Genomic DNA, 22,944 nt, shown 5'->3' on the forward strand with positions numbered 1-22,944 from the left:
CAAGCAAGCCGAATTTTTGACACCCAAAAAGTGGGTCAAAAGTTGGGGGGGGGGGGGGGGGGTCGGCTTGCTTGCGAGTCATGTGATAGAAATGAAGCTCCCCCGCGGCCGCTGCTGCTATTACCTTAGCTCGGCGCCGCTTCTATTCCCATGTCCTGCTCGTAATCCACAGCAGCGCGCCCCACGGCGACTGCTGTGATGAGGGAGTGAGCCGTAGAGAGAGAGAGCGGTTCCCATAGTAACGGCGATACACATCGCCGCTACAGGAAGCCGCTCTCTCTACGGCTTCCTCCCTCATCACATCACCCGCCGTGGGGCGCGCTGCTGTAGATTACGTGCAGGACAGGGGAATAGAAGCAGCGCCGAGCTAAGGTAATAGCAGCAATGGCCGTGGGGGGAGCGGGGGTGCACTATACTACCTACACTGGGCACTATACTAGCTATACTGAGCACCATACTAGCCATACTGGGGCACCATACTAGCCATACTGGGGCACTATACTAGCCATATTAAGCACTTCACTACCTACACTGGGCACTATACATACTAGCGATACTGGGGCACTACCTACCCATACTGGGCACTATACTAGCTATACTGGGGCACTACCTACCCATACTGGGCACTAGACTAGCTATACTGAGCACCATACTAGCCATACTGGGGCACCATACTAGCCATACTGGGGCACTATACTAGCCATATTAAGCACTTCACTACCTACACTGGGCACTATACATACTAGCGATACTGGGGCACTATACATACTAGCTATACTGGGGCACTACCTACCCATACTGGGCACTATACTAGCTATACTGGGGCACTACCTACCCATACTGGGCACTAGACTAGCTATACTGGGGCACTACCTACCCATTGTATGGTGAGTGGCAACCATAACTGGTTCTGGACCGACTCAGTACGAATCTATGTCCAGCAGGTGGTGCTGCGGCTCTGACTGGATGTAGATTCAACGTCGCAATGAACCGCGCGTCCCCGCCGATCTAGCGGCTTTGCATCCGCCACAATTCGCTTGCTCTGCTGTCTATAAGATGGCAGTGCTCCGTAAGCAGGTCAGGAGCCGCTTTCATTGGCTCCTGACCGCGTAATCACGGAGAGCCAATCACATTTGCTTCCATTGATAGACAGCCAATGAAAGCGGCTCCTGACCGGCTGACAGCACTCCGCAGTCAGAGACGGCAGAGAGAGGAGCCTGTGGCGATGGGGCAAAGTTGTGACCGGTGAGAGTGGCAGGTATGTGCGGCGATTCATCAGGAGGCAGCGTTTTACCGTACCAGCAGTCTCTAGTCCTAAGGGGGCAGAGACTGCTGGTACAGAAATGGTTAAGGATATGATCATTTGTTGATTAAATGAAATGGAAGACATCAATCAGAAACATCCTTTTTTACCCTCATCTAATCCTTTTGCAAGTACTGTTATTTGCTTTTCCGTAACTCAAACTTAAAAACTAAGTTACTTAATTAGCAGGGTTTCGGAATCAGCACTTACAAAGCGTACGAGTGGAATTGGCGCGGGAGACTTGGGCGCAGGAGAGGAATCGGCGGGGGAGACTTGAGCGCTGGATACAGCTGGTATAGCTTATTCTGCTGCTGCACAAGCCCCGGCCGTATTTACTACTATTCCCCCTCCAGGCCGCCATGGATAGTGGGGAATGAAATAATTCCGCTTCCAGCAATTGCTGGAGGCTGAACTAGTCTTTTAAAAGCAACTTCAGCTCAGTCTTCTGATGGCGCGGGAATTAACTCCCTGTGCGCCCCTATTGCCATCATTCTTATTACGGTATATGGTGGCGCCGGCTGCGCCCAAGTCTCATGCGCTGGATTCGGCGTGTTCGCTTACAAATCGGTCAGGAGCGACAATGGCAGCAGAGGGTGGGCAGGGCTTAACCTGTGATAAAGATCTGAGCGCTCCCTACCAGCAACAACCACCTGCTAGAAGAAACCTTTGCCCTGTGTGTAAGCGAGCAGCCGCCCCTGCCGCGGACGCGTGGCTGGGATGAGCGGCAAGCTCTGGAGGACGCCGAGATCATGAGATGTCATGAACTGGACTGACAGTGCCTAGGATTGGTGAGAAACTGGCAAGTCCGGTCACATTACAAAGGCTGACTTGGCTACCTCTTGAGGGCATCAGTGCATGGCAGACTTTTGTTGAGCTGTGTCAGCAGAACCTGGCTACCTCTGTCTCTTCACGCTGTGGAATATCGGGTGCGGTACCGGTACCAGTGTGATTGAGGAGTGTATGGTGGCTGGATTATGCGAGTGAAGCGCTCCACAGGTTTTACATTCTAAGCGATTTTATGGGCGAGCATGCCTAAATTTGCACATGAATTTGATACAATAAAGTAATTCTAAATGGTATCCCCTGGGCTATCGCACTCTGTTTTTGAGCAGCAGAGGGTATTGGGCCTGTAGCATGAATCACAGGGTAAATTTGCAGTGCACAAGCAGTGCACGGCAATTTTAATTAAACTAACGCTGGGGAGTAGTGTATTATGCAATTAGCGTAACTACTGGTACTCACCATGTGTTTGCTATGAGAATATGCAGTACGCTACTTGCGTAAGCAGCACACCTTACCTTACCATAGCAATGCACACTGTGCTAATTGTGTGCGTCAGGCAAATTATGCACATGCACCAGGCCTATTGTGTCATAAAAAATAACCTTATGGAGCCAGGTTTAACACTCCAGATTTTCTGCACTTTAACAGATTAAAACAAATTATGACTTGCAGATAAAGGGACAAAAAGGGTATCAAAATTTGCTGGACAATCTGCATTACATCTAAAGTTTAAAGTCTTCTCTCAAATGTTTACATTTGTACATATAGTTCCTATGCAATAGTCTGCAACTTCCATAAATACAGAAATGTACATACATCTTTAGTCTTCATTTTAACGTCTCTTGGAACTAGTTTAAAGTTATCAAAATAAACCCCGCAATTGTGGACTGTTCCAGATCCAAACAGCTATTTCGCAGTATGACATGGATTGAAATGAAATAAAAATAAAACAAAATGGAGATGATTCAAACCAGATCTTCAGGCAAGGACAAGACTGCTACTGGGTTAGTTCTACAGTCTATTTTGTGTGCTCAGCACAAATTCAGGCTTTAGTACATCTTTGAAACTAAAAATAATGTTAAATCAGGGGCACATGTCCCAATTCAGGGCTTCTGCTACCACAACTAACTAGTATCAGTACACCACTTCCTAACTAGCATTAGTACATTGTATGTGGCTCTGCAGTGTGCTGGACATACATATGGGCTAGCAAAGGTTTCTGAAAAAATTCTGCCAGTGGAACATATAGCTGGGAAACAAAAACACAAAACATTTTCCATACCAAAGTTACACTGCACTACAGACACACATTCATCAATTTCCAAGCGCCACAGCAATAACATGCCATCACCATAAACCTAAACCTGCTGCTTTATTCAATGGTTAACCATACAATATTCTGCTCCACTGGATTTAAATGCATGGTCGGTTTGTAAAATTATTTAGAACTCTGCTATCCCACTCTTTTTTCACATGGAAAATATAATGCACATTGACCAATCTTACAAAAGCTGGCATACCATGGTGGCATAGTGGTTAGCACTCTCGCCTTGGAGTGGTTCAAATCCCTATCTGCAAGGTGTTTGTATGTTCTTCCCCTGTCTGCGTGGGTTTCCTCCAACATCCCCAAAACATACAGATAAGTTAATTGGCTTCCCCCTAAATTGGCCCTAGACTAATACATACACTGCACTGTACATATGACTATAGCAACAAGAAACTTTGAATCAGGATGATACCATTTATTGGCGAACTTATAAGAATAGGAGTAAACTTTCGTCTGTGCAGCCTTCCTCAGACTTCAAACTTATTTGCTTATAAGATGTAGGAACAAAGAGCTATTTATATGCAACATAAAAAGGGGATACATAGATTTTTTTGCAAGCATAAATACGTGTCATTAAAGGACTTATGAGGCCAGATAGCCAAAAATAGATCAGTACCTGTCAGCTTTTTGATTCCATAGAGGACGCCATCCTCAGCCTCCGTTTGTTCTGCCACCATTATACTCCTTGTACTGGCCCTAGGTCTGGTCCCGACCCCAACCGTATGGGTCGTCTTATCACTCCCCTCCTAAGATGGCCGCTGAGCTGAACCGCGACTGCGCAGTGCGCATGGACGTGAGTGCGGCTAAGCAGCTCTCAGCCCTCCTCTAGGAGGAGGAGGGAAGCAAGTACACGGCTGAAGGAGGGCTGAGAGCTGCGCTGCCACACTCGTGTCCGTACGCACTGCGCAGCCGCGGTTCAGCTCGGCGGCCATCTTAGGAGGGGAGTGATAAGACGACCTGTATGGTGGGGTCGAGACCCGACCTGGGGCCAGTATAAGGAGTATAATCACGGCGGAATGAAACAGAGGGCGACGATGGCATACTCTATGGAATCAAAAAGCTGACAAGTAATTAACTATTTTTTGCGGTCTGGCCTCGAAAGTCCTTTAAGATGCCTTAAATGAAACAGAACATCTAAATTGTATGTGTTAGCTGATTTATGACTAATAGATAAGACTCCTTGTTTAGGGCCCGCTTTCACTACACGCGGATTCTGGATGCAGAAAAACTGACACCAATGAACGTCTATGGGCCTGTTACCACTAAACGCAATTTTTCTGATGCAGATTTCCCATAGGCATGCATTGGCATCCGTTTTCTGCATCCAGAATCTGCGTGTAGTGGAAATGGGGCCTTACTCAGTCCACACACAATTGGGACTAAGACTGTCACAGAGGCATCGTAAATTCCAAGTTTACAAGTTTTAGCTGCACGCAGAGTGCATACAATATTTGTCTAGCCTGGGAAAGAGTTACGGCATTAAATATCATCAACCTTATACAAAGATTTTTTTTTTTTTGTCCTTATTCAAGCCTTTGTCCCATATTTCCTCCAGCCCACCTGTGGTTGTTCCTAGTCATCATGTTCAGTACAAAGGATGAGAATCTGAAGATATTACTATACTTAAAGCAAGCCCTCCAAATCCTTTAAAGTAAGCAAATAAATGGTATCATCTTTAATAAAAAAACTTCTGCCATAAGGGCAGCGCTGCGTAATATGTTGGCGCTTTATAAATACAATAAACAAATAAAGGGTCGGTTTCCACTGCATCTTGCAGGATGCAAACCGGCACTTGTAGTCATTCGAGCGTGCAATGGAATCGTTTAGCCATGCCATGCACTGCTACAGGAATCTGGGTGCAGCATGCCCTCCATAATTGCTTGTGCAATGCAGTTCGGATGGTAACCCATTACAGGTATAGGCAGCGTTTCCCACCCAACTCGCCTGTGGGGAAATGCTGAAGATTCGGGCTGGATTAAGCCCTACTGGAAATAGGTCCTAACTGATGGCTACAAATGCAATACCCTACTACTGCAATATGAGTACTATTTTGCTTCTACTCCATCATGTTATCTCCTTCTGTTGGCACTTGACAGAAATGACTCAGCAGCAGCCCATTGTGTTTACAGAGGTCATCAGTACTCGATTAGAGATGATGCTGATTCAATTTAACTCCGTAGAGACCGTTAGGAAATTTTGAGACAGCAACTCAAGCAGAGACTGGTTTATGTACTACTACTGACCTAAGCCCGTTTAAAAACGGGCTCTAGGTCTGTCACCGCTACGTGAGCACACCCGCCGTGCGCGCACACATGCCCGTCCGCTCGCTGCGTCCTGTCCCAACGGCTGTCACTGCAGGACATGCGCAGTAGCACTAAACCACTTACACACGGATAGGACGCAGGGACACATTATTAGGTAGGATTTGTACAAGCACAGCGTAACAACTTCTAATAAACACATAGGCTATCATTCATAAAGCATTTCCGCATGCGGAAATGCTGAAAACCGCTGACTTTACCGACCACTAAGCAAAATCTACATTCATAAAGGCTCTTTCCGCATGAAAAGCTGACATTCCCGTGCAGAGTGATAAATTTCCACCTTGTGCGGCGATTTTCTAGATTTATCTAGAAAAAATAACAAAATGTCCATTCATAAAGATTACAGCACAGTGGTATACGGACGGGGATTACTGCTCCCTCGGCAGCAACGATAACCATGCGGAATACATGTAACTAAATGGGACAGACCTCCCAAGCAGCAGCAGAGAGAGCAGCGCAAGGAGGGACTCTGCCAGCTTCTGTTTCCGCAAGCTTACCGCCAGCCTTTTTCAGGAAATCACCGCACTTCTTTTGCAACTGGCAACATTTTTATGAATGACCACCCAGAAGTCTAAAATACAGACAGCAGTGTTTTCCCGCACTGATTCTCCTTACCGACAGCACTTTTATGAATGATAGCCATAGGGGTTGACAGGTCTCTATCTTAAAAAAAAAAAAATGTGAAAAACAAAGAATAATAGACTATTATAATCAGGGCCTCATTTGAAGTTATTTTAAGCACAATTAGTTAAAAAAAACCACATCCACTTTAAGTTGACCCCATGGTGAAATACCTAGGCTACAAATCGCAACACCTCCCTTGTAATCAGTGTGCCACTACTCTATCACTATAAAGCAGCTCTATGATAGCCATGGGGCTGGGGCTTCAGTATCCACAGCTGAATCATCCCTTAAGCAGCTGCTAAACTCATTGTGTGATGACAGCCCCAATGCCAAGCACCTGCTCACCACATGGAAGCCATTCCTAGCAGCATCAGGCTGATTACTTGAGTTTGGGCACAGATTTATTTCATGCGGATTTGTCTGGTCCTTCTAGTATATATGCACCATCAACACAGGCTACTGAAGCTGTACAGAGCCCTGATGGGTGACTAGACCGTTCTGGAAATAGCCATTATAGTTTGCAGAAGATGTGGTGTGTAGTCAGCCATAGCTGCAAACAGAAGTTTCTTTATTCTAAAACATTAGCCATCCTGAACATTCAAGAAACAAAATACTTTCTATGCAAAAAATAAAAAATAGGTTTAGGGCTTCCTTTATTATGGCATTATATTAGCTCCTCCATACATGAAAGGTCAAGCAGCTATGTGCATGCCTTTGGATTGAATTTTGATTATGGACAAGGTTTGTCTTACTATTCACACCATCAGCAAGACTTGGTCAAGAATGTGAGGAAAATTTCAGTTCAAACAGAAGCAGAGAGCAACGCCCCCGTTTATTAAGAAGATTGTCAAGGCCAATTCTAACAGTCTAAATTAACTAGCCCTTTCACTTTCAGTTCAATGCAACAGGGCCACATTACATCAGACCCTCGACGGAGAAAATCCTTACCAAACAACTGGAAGAACAATACAGACTTATCCGCTCAAGGAAAACTGTGCTAATCAGATTCCCAAGCAAAAAAAGTAGAGAATCTTCAAGCTAAAAACACAGAAAAAAACGAAATCATTTTAACTTGCAGGAACTGGAAATAAAACAATGTTACACAGAATATACCTCTGCTGTGAAAGAATTAATCAAGCAACATTCTGTTTTCAAGCAAAATTCATGAAACAGAAATGCTTAATTTTCAGATATTCCTTACTAGCTTCTAGATCTAGAATTGCTGCCCATTAGAGAAATACTGTCCCCATTATCAGGTATTTCTCATGCTTGTTCTGCATTAAATGGAACCTATCGGAAAATCATATGAAACTAACCATAAAGCCATACTGTACACGCTACTGCCTTTTAATAAGTGGTGTTGTCCGAATTAGGCATTATAATGTTCGGGACCCAAACACACGCATTAAGACCCGAACAGCAGGACGGGGTGCTTTTCATTTATCTCTGCTACTTCCTCCTTCCAGAATGGGCATAAAATATATATATATATATATATATATATATATATATATATATATATATATATATATATATATATATATATATATATATATATACACACAAAAGTGGGTGGGCGTGGGGGATGCTTTTGCAACTAATAGTAACCAGTCTATTCCATTCGTTTTCAATGGAAACTAGTTTTGGGCAGCACAGTGGCGTAGTGGCTAGCTCTGCCGACTTGCAGCACTGGGCCCCTGGTTCAAATCCCAGCTAGGGCAATATCTGCAAGTGTATGCGTGGGTTTCCTGTGGGTAATCCAGCTCCCTCCCACTTCCCAAAAACATACAGATAAGTTAATTAGCTTCCCCCTACATTGGTCCTAGACTTTGATACATACACTACACAATATAGACATGTGACTATGGTAGGGATTGGATTGTGAGCCCCTTTGAGTGGCAAGACTACATATACTCTGTACAGTGCTGTGGAAGATGTCGACGCTATATAAATACTAAAAAATAATAAATCCAGTACTATAAAAATGATAGTCGGAAACTAATAGGAATCCATAAGTTACATTTTTTTAACCATTTTTTGCGTGTGAAACGGTTGCTTCTAAATAAACATTGTACAAAAGAAAAGAAAAAAAAAAAAAAAAAAAGGACAGAACATAATAGACCAAAAGATTCCACAGAACTACTAATCCATTAACACAAACACATTTACCACAGACACAAAGTCAAATTCTAGATTGTAATCCCTGTGACCATGCATTCAGGTAAGAAATTTTAAATATATTTATAAAAAAAACACACCACAAAATATAGAAAGCAGGCAAGTCCTTATAATATTTAATATCAGTAGACTACATTTATTCAACTTATTAGGCATACATTAAAACAAATAAGAGCTGTGCTATATCCATGGGAGAACCCTTCACTGGCAGCAAATAAATGGAGGATGGTAATACCAGGTACATGGCTGTTAGCGCTTTGGGAAGATGCATTTGCTGTGGATCCCACGCTTCTGTTCTTCAGAAAACACCTCGAGGGTTATGTAACAAAACCATTCATTTTATGTTTAGCGAGGTGTTTATTATTTATGTTTAATCTGGAAAATATGAAAAATTGTTTCTACACGTTTTATATTTACTACTTGAAGCCAGCAGGCAGTGACCTACAAGCAAGTGCCTCAACTCTGTACAGATCTGTGCGACTGCTTGTGCTCCGAGTTTATATTAGCTCACACTGCAGACTCGCTCCCACAGCAGGGACCCCACCTCCTCCTCAGGGCTAGAAAAGTAAATCACAGAATTACATGGTTTACTCATTTATATGCAGTCTCCAGGCATGTAGGCAGTCCCAGGCTCTTCAACAGTTTCTAACTAGTTGTTTTTTTTAACTAGTAATTTTTTTCTAACAGAGTTTTCTGATATAAGATGTATGAGACTATTCAGGAAATTAATATTTTTATACAATTAGGCAGGATTGTAATAGTAATTTTATTAACTTCCAAAAGTAAATTTACATTACACTTGCCTTTACCACATATAAAATACAAATATAATTAAACATAATCTATTGAATATATGCATTTATTAATCCATGTACTAAAAATTTGAACTTTTGGATTTTCCCATTTGTTAATTTTAATGAGATTGCAATAAACTGGTCTAAATTTTGAGGTTTGGTTTATAATTGATGCATTTTCCCTGTCAAGATGATCGCTTCTTCATAAAACATGTTAACCAGACTATACAGCTAAAATGAGACATTACATGGATCCCCATCTGGTAACAAAAACAAAACTTGCCGGGCCTTTAGCTTTCAAGTCTCCCCACGAGCCCTGGAAACTTGCACTTCTGGAGTATAGACATCAAACAAATCACAGCGCTCATAGGCTGCAACTGAAATGAAGACCAACAGAGGCATGCAGAGCCCCACAGGGACTAAATACACACCTTGATTGCAAATCAGATGCAAATTATGTACTAGTCCCTAATCTAAAATTTGAATGCAAATTGAAGCACATGGATGCAGCTAGCCATCCATAAGAATACTCACAGTTTTGTACAGGAGTCATTGCCAGTGCTTCCAAATAGAAGCTGCAGACAAATTAACTACCTGCAATAGAGCTTCAGAGCTCTACAATATGGACAAAATTACACAACTTGCATTCAAAACAGGTATAGCAAAGGAAGGTATTAACTTCAGTATAAATATGTGCACAAATTATTCAAATAATTTGTGCACATATTATTTGTACTGAAGCTAACAACCTCCTTTTTTTTGTCCATAATGTGGAGCTCTGCACATTTATTGCAAGTAGTTAATTCGGGTGCAGTCTCTGTTTGGAAGCGCTGCCAATGTCTCCTGCTGTACAAAACTCATGTAAGTATACTTATGGCTAGCTGCATCCATGTGCTTCAATTTGCATTCAAGTTCTAGATTAGGGACTAGTACATAATTTGCATCGGATTTGCATTCAAGGCATGTATTTAGCCCCTGTAGGGCTCTGCATGCCTCTGTTGGTGTTTATTTCAGTTGCGGCCTAGGAGTGCTGCGATTTGTTTGAGGTCTGTGAAGAAATGTGTATACCATTTTATGGCTAGCAGCACTAGGAAAAAAAATTATATTTCAACGTGGAACAGAGGCGCCAGCAGGATAAAACCCTACCCTTGCTCTCTTCATGCTCTCCCACAATAAGAGTATACCCATGCTCACCCCACGCTTTCCCCCATTATTTCCTTAAACAACACATCACACATGTATGACCATATTCAGAATGTCATTAATGGTGTTTTATTTCATCTAGTAACTGTAGCTCTGCAGTGACTGTTTAGCCTTCCTCATTGCAGCCATTACTGTTTATTTATTGTTTTGTCTTTTACTTTTGTTCAGTTGTCCCCAATTTTGCCTGATGAAGCGGGCTTGACCTGCGAAACGCGTTGCATTTTTGTCTGGGGTACCATATAATAAATGTGTTATTTTGTATGAAAACAGGATGTCTTGTCTGCTTTTGTGAGGCAAGTCCACCACTTCCTCCAAGCATTTTTAAAGGTTTTAAGAATTTTTATCCTGCTGGCGCCTCTGTTCCATGTTGAAATATACTGTGTCCACTCCTGGTGGAGGGGAGTGCTACCCCCTATCTTGTTTCCTTTCTACAGAGAGCGACTTCTTAGCCCTGAGTGAGGACAGGCTTAGTCTCCTCACCTGCCGTTATAGTGGTTGCCTGTATGGTAACCCATATTTGTGAGTATAATTACCCTCACTTAACCATTTAACCAATTATAACTTACTACACCATATTGGGCTCTCGGTTTTCCCTTTTATATAGGAAAAAATTATGTTTTTATAGTTAGACTAGTGGTAGGTCTTCCCCGAGAGGGCCCGTCAACGCCGAGAGAAAGTCTTGTAGGGAATAATTTGTGCACATATTATTTATACTGAAGCTAACGCCCTTCTTTGCTGTACCTGTTTTGAATGAAAGTTGTGTAATTTTGTCCATATTGTGGTGCTCTGCACATCTATTGCAGGTAGTTAATTTGGGTGCAGCCTTTGTTTGGAAGCACTGCCAATGTCTCCTGCTGTACAAAACTTCCGGAGTATAGCTCCGTCCATTTGCAGCCAAGCAACATAGTGCTTCCGTGGCACTCTATCTCCAATACAGAAAACACCAGAGCACTCGCGGCTACACCTGTGTGTGGTTAAAAACGTTACACCTGTGTTTGGTTTAGAAAGATATGCAATACAACCATGAACAGGAAGAATATTTTAATGGTAGAGTTATGACACAGATTAAGAGCCAATAAACATGAAAATTCACACAACAGATTACCTGATGGTGAATACTTCCAGTCTCAAAATGCCTGATAAAATGGCTTTATTTATACTCTCCCTACTCCTGGCTCACATCTGCACAGCAGATTGCCCTTCTCAGGGCTACATCCAGACCTGATATTATGGAAGATTTCAGCTCAATATGAAAAACATTTAATACATCACTATCAGATGACTCTTAGTATGTCAGGTACATGCAAATAAAATGTGAAACAGTATCTGCAACTCGAGGAAAATCTGTTATTTACAGCATGATACAAATGGCAGCCAGTAGGCAGATGGGATGTATTATGAGATATGTGGTTGTAGTTAGTGGAAAATGTCTATACTTAAAAAGTGCATATCTGAATGCCTGCAATAAAGGAATCCATTGTACTGTCACTATATATAGGCCTGTCTTTGGCCACCGTTTATGGCTATCACATGTGGAGTACATTTTGACTGGTAAACTGCTGAACCTATTCAAAACCTAATACATGCAACACTGCTCAGGGTTTTCCCTGTATTCATCCATATCCAAATAAGTGCCATGGTGGAACGCTCCCATATACGCTGTCATTGCATCCACCAACCTCATACTCTAGTATCAGTAACAATTGTATCAATAGTTGCCCAAAGTCTTCAGAGAGGGAGGGGATGAAGCAAGATGCAACAGATGTGGATGGTATAAGTATGCAGCGGGTTAGCAGAGACAGTAGGTTGTCAAACTTGTAGAGCTGGATTGGACCTGCATGCCCCATCTTGGTGTTGCATGGGGATTTAGGGGTCCTGGGCGGTGGCAGAGCCCGGGGCCCCCATTTGTCATGTGCACCAGTGTTTGCGTTTTTAAATTTCTTTTGTGCAGCTTCCAGTATGCAGAATAGGGAATGTGGTTAGGGAGGGGGGCATTGAGAGGGTATACCTGCACATGGTGCCCCCTGCTGGTGACTGTCTACAATTATGTCCCACGAACCCTCTCACCTGAATTTTGCTGAATTTATGTAATTACTGCTAGATTTGGTACTGCAGACACGGGTGTATACCATTAGACTTAATTGGCTGACGGGCCGTTTGTGTTTTTGTAGACCATTTAAAATGGCAGATTGCTGGCTGGGAGTGAGCATTGGCTTCTCGTGTGTATTGCATTCAGCATTTACATAGAGGCAGTGTGGATGAATCCCCTGGTAGTGTGAGTACCGGGGCTTATTTACACTCCCCCTCTTGCTGTCGCATGGGGATTTGGGGGTCTTGGGCGGTGGCAGAGCCCGGTGCCCCCCGTCTGCCATGCGCACCAGTGTTTGTGGTTTTTAAAAAGCTGGAATGTGTCAGAAGACAGTCTTAACCATATGCAGTAACACCCAGGACTATCAGCAAGCTGATCATCAGAGGATAGGAGTTGGTTGTCATAAATCCAGTGCAGCTCTAGATGATTTCGGTTTGTCTGCGGGCTGCACGCTGTCACGATGGATCAACTTACACCATGCTTCATTGGCCAGTGCAGAGATGTAATCCCGCCCACCTACTCATTGCATCCACTCGAAGCAAGCTTCATTAGGGTACGCATGGGAGGGGATAGGTCAGATGTCTTTTCAATCAGAGCGGTGCCAGCATGGGGCGGCTACCTCAACACAAAGCTCACTTATTTCGCACGGCGTATAATCGGCTGAACAATGTCACTCATTTGCTGATAATTCCACCCAGTGGCTAGTGTATAGGCCCCCCATTGGTTACAAGCCAGATCACACACACACACTTCTTATATCAATACTATATAATATAATTTTGTAGACAAATATAAGAGGTGCATGAGTGGTCAGGGCACACAGCAAAACTGCTGAACCTATCCTAAAACTAAAGGAGCATAAGCTGTGTGTGTATGTGGGGGTGGGATGAAATAATTAATAAGCAGTTTCCTTATACTGTGTATTACAGCCCTCTCTTCTTCAGCCAGTAGAGCAAACAAATGAAATTGTGTCACATGCCAAGTTATTTTTGCTTGTTTTTCAACAGCTAGGCTTCTGTAGTGTGCAGAAGGTGCTGTATGCACTATAGGGGGGGGGGGGGGGATTATTATGCAAATCACATGACTGGAGACTATGGAAAAACAGAAAATGGGTTAATTTTTAAAAATCATTACACTGCCCTTTATGGCACATACATACATACATACATACATACATACATACATACATACATAGGAAGAGGGGGGGATTGTTCATGGAAATAGGGGTTTAAAGTGGTCTGAAAGCCAGCATTTCTACTTTGCTCTAAAAGATTCCTCACAGCTTGAAAAATTACTATCGCAGAAAAAAAAGATTCTAGCAGAACATCACTGAAATGGTTAAACAAAGCACTTTCTCCTGCTATTCAGCTTCACATTTGCATCCAAACTGAAGATAACAGTATCTTTACTTGTTAAACACAAATGTATCAACACTAGAATGCAAACAAACACTCTCTGAAAAACTGTCTGTGCTTCAGGCACACACAGTGTTCAGAATAGCTCATTAGAAGATTTTACTATATAATAAAAAGCAGTTATAATAGAAAAAGAATAAAATGCAATGCCAGCTTTCAGGGCAAGAAAAACTACACTTTGGAAACTTTTAATTTGTAAACAGGCAATATTAGGTGTGCACAAATGCAAATATGATAACTGTATGAATAATAAAAAGTAGGAAAACATTTTTATTGAATGTTAAGTCAGAGTTTCAGACCACTTTAAATATTGTAAACAGAAGTTGCATTTATAAGTCTTTAGAAACACTGCTGGAGAGCAGACAGGAAGATTCAGGGATTTCTAAGCGTAGGAGGTGACAATTGTAACTTTAGAGGCACCTTGGATACCAGACTCTAAAATGTATGCTGAACACCTTATATATTTACATCTGACAAATAACAGAGCCAAAGCAGTACTTTAGTGAGCCTCTACAGACATAACAGTGACTACTAGATTTAGCATGAGATCATGTAAGACGAACAGTATCTCTTACCTCTTCTTTAGAAGTATCAGATTCCAGTTTCAGAGTGAGGTACATTACTATGTGAGGCATGTCTTGCAGCACCTGAAGATGGTTGGCATGTTCTTCACCCCAGATAAGCTTTGACAGGTGGTTCATGGGTGGCTGCGTCTCATAATTTAACCTTAGAGGTGGGATTTGTGCATCAAAGACAGGTGTTTCAAATGTCAGTTTCACCTGGGAGAACAAAAAATCCATAGTATACTGGACTCCACATCTTAATCAGAATCAGTTTTAATCACCAAGTGCAACAGTTGTCACACAATGATGCATTTGTCATAGCGCAATTAACAGATAGTGAGTGACATACATAATAGACAGCCATATAGATTCAAGGCATAGGTACAAAGGAAACAAAGCTAATTAAGGCATAGGTACTATCTGTAGGGCAAGGATAACAGGGAGGCAAGGTAGAGGAAGCTAGGAGAATTTGCTGGGAAGGGGACTGATGTTTAGGATGATGACTGCTTCCTATGACTATGGTAGGTATTAGGATATGAGCTCTAGAGAGACAGCGACATGACTATATACCTTGTAAAGCATTGTGTAAGAGGTCAGTGCTAGATCATTGCACAAAAATAATAATGTACTTCGTTGTCATAATCAAGCTACGGTAAGTATCCAGCAGCCATTGGTCAGTGAAAAAAGGGCATCAATTTGTTACAAGCCCACTTATGGAAAACAGAATTGCGTACAACTATGAAAAAGCAGAGATGACCAGTAATAAACATGAGAAACAACAGAGATAAAATAATAGAGCATGTTATGAAAGTGAAAAAGTTGATAGCAAACTTCTTTGGGGCTATGCTTGGGGGCCTCACAAAACCTATTTTCAGACTGAACACATTATAATGCTCACTAAAAGAGAGAAAACTAAAGAAAGTGATGGGACTGAATGTTACAAGCAAAACATTAACATTACATTTCAAACAGGGGGATTAATTTGTTAGTCAGAAGACATTACTAGAATGCAATGTGGAAAGATTAGGGGTTACACAAATGCTAGGTTAACTTGTCTCCCTAAACACGTGTGCCTTTGCTGGCTTCCAGAACAATAAAGCCTCTGTGCTAAGAGTTTTACAGCTAATAACTTAAAGATATACATTAGAAACACCCAAAGGGACCATCACAGAAATCAGTCAGATTTCTGGCCAGAACTGGGGCTGATTCAGCAACTAGGAATACATTTTACTTCAGTAGAATGTTTTTTCTGCAAAGACAAAGCCGAGACATAGTTATAAATCTCAAAGTCTTCCTGTCAATGTGACTGTTCTACTGACAGAAGGAATTTTAATGCACCAGCTATAAGGGCAGTCACTGTTCAAACCAGAGTCTAGCAACACACCATAAACCTAATGTCTACTGCCACATGTAACTACACAGAGGGAATGCACTACATTAGTGTACATAAGCATTTAACAGCAAATCCAGCAGCCTACGTATAGAATTTTTCATCAACACTTTGCATGAAGTTTTGTTACTCTGCTTTAAAGAGACACTGAAGCGAAAAATTTTTTAATGATATAATGAACTGATTGTGTAATACGGATAGTTACTAGAAATATAAAAATATTATATATATAAAAAAAAATATATATATATATATATATACTGCACACCTGGGCGGAGCTACAAATAGCAAATCAGATTTCACCCATTCATGTCATTGGAAAAGGCTGCCATTCTCACAGTAATAAAGCCAGCGTCCCCACACTTGGCACAGTTGGTCACTTGGTGACCATGTTTTCAAACCCAGGAAAAGTGGGTGGAGCATAAAACATCAAAATCAAATTGCAGCCATTTATTTTAATTGGGAATATGTAAACTGCAGCCAATCTTAGACTGTTAATCGCAGGGTTTTCAAACTTGGCACACTTGGTCACTGGGTGAATGAGATTAAGATTCAGGAAAGTGGGTGGAGTCTACAACAGCCAATCAAAATTCACCTATTGATTTTCAAGGGGAATATTTACATTGCTACCATTCTTACTCTGTTAATTGCAGAGGCCTCAAACCTGATATAATCAATAATTGGCTGACTGGGGTCCAAATTCACTAAAGGGGTGGAGCCACAAACAGCCAATCAGATTTGTTAGATTGATTTCAGCCATTCTGTTACTGGCAGGGTTCTCAAACTTGACGCAGTTGGCCACTGGGTGACTGGGATTAATATTCAGGAAAGTGGGTGGAGCCTACAGCAGCCAATCAAAATTCACCTTTTGATTTTCAAGGGGAATATTTACATTGCTGCCATTCATACGCTTAACGGCAGAGGCCTCAAATCTGGTACAGTCAGTCACTGGGAGACTGGGATGCTGAAAACGCGGCGCGGACCAAAAACAGATTTGTTTAATTGCAATGGTAAATGCAACTTATTGGTGCCAAAGACCCCACATCTCATAAACTTGGTCATTGAGTGACTGCATGTGAAGGTCAGACACAGCCAAACACCTAACTTTTTACATGGGAAAATATAAACTGCAGCTATTCTTACACTGTTAGTAGCAGGGTTCTCAAACTTGGCACAGTTGGTCACTGAGTGACTGGGATTAATATTCAGAAAAGTAGGTGGAGCCTACAAGAGCCAATCAAAATTCACCTATTGATTTTCAAGGGGAATATTGAAACTGCAGCCATTCTTACACGGTTAATGGCAGAGGCCTCAAACCTGCTACAGTCGGTCATTAAATGACTGGGGTTCAAATTCACTAAAGGGGCAGAGCCACAAACATTCACATTTCTTTTCTGGATAAACTGCTTCCATTAGCACAATTTTGATGCCAGGAACCCGAAAGCTCACAAACTTGGTCATTGAGTGACTGTGTGTCAAGGTTACAAAAACTGGGTGGAGTCAAAAACAGATTTCCCCGGTAAAATATAAACTGCAGCCCTTCTTCACTGTTAATGGCAGGGTTCTCAAACTTTGCACAGCTGATTACTGGGTGACTCAGGTTATTACTCAGAAAAGTGGGTGGAGCCTAAAGGGGAATATTAAAATTGCTGCCATTCTTGCACTGTTGATCATTGGGTTACTGGGGTTCAAATTCAGAAAAGGGGACAGAGCCACAAACAGCCAATCAGATTTGTTTCATTTCACTGGGAAAATACAAATTGGTCATTGAGTGACTGTGTCCAGGTTACAAAAAGCAGGCGGAGCCAAAAACAAATTTCACTGGGAAAATATAAACTGCATCCATTCTTACACCGTTAATGGCAGGGTCATTAACTGGGAAAATGTAAACTGCAGCCCTTCTTCACTGTTAATGGCAGGGATCTCAAACTTTGCCCAGATGGTCACTGGGTGACTGAGATTAATATTCAGGGAAGTGGGTGGAGCCTATAATAGCCAATCAAAATTCACCTGTTGATTTTCAAGGGGAATATTTAAATTGCTGCCATTTTTACACTGGTAATAGCAGATGCCTCAAACCTGCTACAGTTGGTTATTGGGTGACTGGGGTTCAAATGCTGGAGAGGGGCGCAGCCACAAACAGCCAATCTGATTATATTATATATATTTTCATTCAAGTTCTAACATTACAACTGCATGTGTATGGCAGCCCCCGCTACCCCCTGATGCTTTGGCCAGAAATAAGCCCGGTGGATCAATTTGGCTGCACCCCTTCCTTTCCAATCTCCAGAGGCGCCAGTGAACAGATGCTCCACTAACTTACCTTGAGGAAGTGGGTATGCCCGCAAAAGGCATTGCAGTGGAATTTATGTTGATGTCACTTTTTTCTTATTGAATAAAGAATCGCTTTTGAATACTGACAGAGTGTCTGACTACTTGGAGGTAAGTCCACCACTACTTCCCTTTCAAACGGTTTTTAATACATTTACTCTGAATTGGCGCCTCTGTTTCACCTATGTTTACTGCTGCTACTGTCCACCCTTGGTGGAGGGGTGTATCCCCAATACCCTTCAGCTACAGAGAGTGACTTTATAACCTGAGTTAGGACAGGTTTATGACCCCCATCTGATCATTCAGTGGTTGCTTACGTGGTAACCCACCTTGTTGAGTATTTCTCCTATTCTTAAATATTTATTTTGTCCTGACTCTCCCCAATTTTTGTCTTACAAATTTCCCATGCAAGTTTGCTTCACCGATTGATTGGGCAGCTAACAAGCTGTGGATGAATAGCTTTACACAGCTCAGCCAAACCAGCAAATGAAGCACTAAACAAACATTTTCAACTGTGATATTTAATATTTTCCTTATTAAAACACTGTTTTATACTGAAAAATGTAATAACCTGAAGGAAAATACATCACAAAAAGATCAATACATGCAGTCATGAGACAAAGAAAGCACATCCTCTTTCAATATTAAGGTTTTATCAAAGAAAGAGCCAAGAGCTCAAAGCAAACGAGATTGTAATATCCTTATGCTGTGTTCAACTATAGGTATATTTTCTCTCCACACTATTTGTATTTGGGCTTGTTCACACTTCGAGCGATTTTGCTTTTTTAAGCACGGGCGATCTTTAAAATCGCCTTTAACGCGCTTATGCAATGTTGCTCTATGCGAGTGTTCTCACATGAGTGATGAACTTTCTTTTTATCCAAATCGTGGGTCCTGCACCATTTTCTGAGCGTTTGCGATTCAATAGAAGGGATAGGAAAATCAATAAGCGATTGAAAAAGCGATTTAAAAAAAAAGTTATTTTCCGAGTGCTTTTAACGAATAAATACATTGTATTTATTCATCTCTGGGGCAAAGAGTTCACTTCCTGACTTAAAGGGATACTGTAGGGGGGTCATGGAAAAATGAGTTGAACTTACCCGGGGCTTCTAACGGTCCCCCGCAGACATCCTGTGTTGGCGCAGCCGCTCACCGATGCTCCGGCCCCGCCTCCGGTTCACTTCTGGAATTTCAGACTTTAAAGTCTGAAAACCACTGCGCCTGCGTTGCAGTGTCCTCGATCCCGCTGAGGTCATCAAGAGCGCACAGCGCAGGCCCAGTATGGTCTGTGTCTGCGCAGTACACTCTTGGTGACATCAGCGGGAGCGAGGACACGGGCGTGCAGGCGCAGTGGTTTTCTGACTTTAAAGTCAGAAATTCCAGAAGTGAACTGGAGGCGGGGCCGGAGCATTGGTGAGTGGCTGCGCCAACACAGGATGTCTGCGGGGGACCATTAGAAGCCCCGGGTAAGTTCAGCTCATTTTCCCCCGACCCCTCTACAGTATCCCTTTAAGTCAGGAAGTGAAAAAAACATCGCTACACAAAAGTGCTTAGAAAACAGCTTTTCTAAGTGAAAATCGCTCTGAAAGCGCTTAGAAAAGCGATTTCAAAACCACTCACTAGATCGCTCAGTGCTTGCGAATTATAATGTGAACAAGGCCTTTTAGTTTTGGTTTCAAGGTGGATGCTAGAAAAGTGAACAGCCTGTTTATTTCTTCATGGACATAACTGACACTATTTCCCCAGCAAAGTTTTCACTAAGCAATCCCAATTACAAAGAAAAACATTGACATCTCAGAACTCAGTACTATTCATGTTAGATGGGTGAAGCCAGGGACTGTGAAGAGGTAGGATGACTATTTGATCACCAAGAAAAAAATAGTGGATAGTTCAAGCTGCAAACATCCTACCAAAAGTGAATTGGCACAAAAAAATAAATAAATAGATGGATGGAATTATACCTGCATGGGCCCAGGAACACAGGACAATACTCTCTCTATGTTTTCTGCATGGACTTCCACATCATTAACAGCAGCAAGAGCATCGCCTGTTAAAAGGAAAACAACCAACAGTTAGCAATAAACTCTTCCTTAGGCAAATTAATAGTTTAATAGTTAGTTAAAGGGAACCTGAACTGATCTAAAATCAATAGCCTTTCTTACTTACTTGAGGCTTTATCCAGCCCCCCGTAATTCGGCATCCTCTTTGTCCCCTCCGTTCTCCTGCTGGCATCTCCTTTACATCTGCGACCCAAACACGGGGCGTGGAGGCTGCACCTGAGTGCCACCTTCCATACACCCAGCTCGTTTGCACTCCCGGGCTAAGCCGGGTGCGCGGATGGCGCAGTTGCCTCAACCGTGCAGAAGAAAAGGATCATGAATACTTCCAACAGTCCTGGTGCAGGCTTACTTCCGTCTATTCTGAGTTGATATGGTCACATTTTCCATGTCTATAGTAAAGAAGATTTCCTGAAACCACTCGCTAATGTAGGGAATGGAGGTATTCTACCAATATCCTAGCTGCATTGATTGGATGAATAATAAGACTTTTTTCGTATGATTACATTGTTCTAACAATGAAATAAGACAAAAATGGGGACCTCAGTCGAGATGGTCAGTGGCATGCATTCACAATTTCACACAAAAATGTATATGCACCTTGAAAATTTAATCCAATCAAAATTGCCAGGAAGTCATTTTAAATTTATCCAATTTCAAGCAATTTTCATGAAATTTGAATGCAAGGTGAAATTACCACCACCACCACAGATGGTGATCGGTTTCATGCTGAAAATCGATTCACAATCTGTTTGCAGTAAAGGCAGCCATACGATCCCTCTCTGATCAGATTCGATCAGAGAGGGATCTATCTGTTGGTCAAATCTGATGGCAAATCGACCAGTTGGCTACTCTAAAGCCCCGTCTACACTATGAGAGATTGCAGCGATCCGGCGGCTCGATTAGCCGCCGGATCGCCTCTTTGGCGTGCCCGCCGCGTCCCCGCTCGCCGCGCGTGCGCCGCATTCGATTCCCCGCTCGTCCCCGCTTATCTTCCGCTCGATTCCCTGCCATTGTCCCCTAGCGGGGAGCGAGCAGGGAATCGGCGGTGCGGAGATCCGTCCTGTCGGATCTTATCAATCGAGCCGCTGATTGATAAGGAGCATCGCGGCCGCATCTACTCGTGTAGATGCGGCTTTAGGGTTTAGATTATTGAATTTAATTCCAGCATGTTCATCAGGTCAAGGTCAAATTGATGACAGCACACTCCAAATACTCATTATACAGATCACAAAAGAAAAGAAAATAGAAAGCCAGTACGGTAACCCTCCTTTGCATTCCATTTCTGCTGGATTACTGTGCAAAAAGTGGTTCAATTTATTTTCATGAAATTTTTGAATGTAACTTGCAAAATGTGTCAAGCAAGGTTCTAGAAAGCCTTTTAACATAATAAAGGTTTCAAGCACAAAATCATTTAAAAAAAATTAATTTTCCCGAACACTTCAGCTTTCTGGCGGAAAACAGGCAGTTTTTTGCATGCATATTTTCACATTAACATTCGCATTTTCACATGCATGTTTCCAGAGCATAAGAAAATTTGCATGCAAACGCAAATTTTTATGTGAAAAATACATGCAAAAAATGTAACCCTGCCTTAGAAATGCTGGATAAGCTTGACTGATGTTAAAAGACAAACTGGAGGGCGACCAAACTTCTCTTCTCCATTCAATACTAATGTAGATGTTAGTCAAAGTAAAAATAAGCAAAAAATAGATATGCTTAAAGGGAACCTGAAGCGAGTAAAATTATTTAAAATAAACACATGATGTAGCTGCAAATGAATATTTCATACTTGCCTCACTGTCAGTTCCTCTCAGAGGCTCACCATTTTCTTCTTACAGTGATCCTTTCTAGTTCTGACAATATTTTGTCAGAACTGAAACATACCAGTTGCTGTCAGTTATATATCAGCAGCTGTCAGTTACAACTGAATGTGCAAGGTAATGTCCATGTTTCCCTATGGCTCAAGTGGGTGATATTACAGTTTAACAGTGTGCTGACTAGGAAGCGGTTATGGGGTAATGGCCATTTTTAAGATGGAGGATGGAGAATTCCATTGATCACAGTGGACAATGGTATGCAGGAGAGGAGAAAGAGATTGAGTAGCAGACTACACATGAAATAAGTATGACCGATGTATGGTTATTTTGACACTTTATTTTCAGTTCAGGTTCTCTTTAAGTTAAAGATTTTTACAGAAGATTTCTTTAAAAAAGGGAAGGCATATTCATAATGAATGTCTTTCACACCTATAATCTCATAAAAACTTATGATTCACCATGTATTATAACTCCACTGACATCAAAGTTTACAAGTAAAAAAGGTGTCACATTAAAGTAACCATTCTTGGCATGGTTTGTGGCACATTTTTTTGTTTCAGATGCCATAGGTAAGCAAGTTCTACTGTCGATTATACATTTGTATTTTATTTGTGATTACTCAATCCCTAATGATGCAAGGCCATTGTGCTAGAAGGTGGATTGCTGCTATGTAGTAAACAAAAGCAAATGCTGGTAAAAGCCTGGTGATACAGTGCTTGTGCTCCTCTATAAGCTTTGTCTCA

At 42.0% G+C, this 22,944-nt stretch overlaps 1 protein-coding gene across 2 annotated transcripts in view; it reads right to left on the reverse strand.

Moving 5' to 3' along the window:
- INTU (inturned planar cell polarity protein) overlaps positions 1 to 22,944 on the reverse strand; it is a 128,922-nt gene that overhangs the window by 30,111 nt on the left and 75,867 nt on the right. For both annotated transcript variants that reach the window (XM_068270205.1, XM_068270194.1), the window contains exons 3-4: positions 20,286 to 20,371; positions 14,616 to 14,819 (exon numbers count right to left, since the gene is read on the reverse strand). In XM_068270205.1, the coding sequence (XP_068126306.1) occupies positions 14,616 to 14,819; positions 20,286 to 20,371 (290 nt within the window). The remainder of the gene's footprint in view (positions 1 to 14,615; positions 14,820 to 20,285; positions 20,372 to 22,944) is intronic.

Source organism: Hyperolius riggenbachi, chromosome 1, assembly GCF_040937935.1.
Source record: "Hyperolius riggenbachi isolate aHypRig1 chromosome 1, aHypRig1.pri, whole genome shotgun sequence".
Taxonomy (NCBI): Eukaryota; Metazoa; Chordata; class Amphibia; order Anura; family Hyperoliidae; genus Hyperolius; species Hyperolius riggenbachi.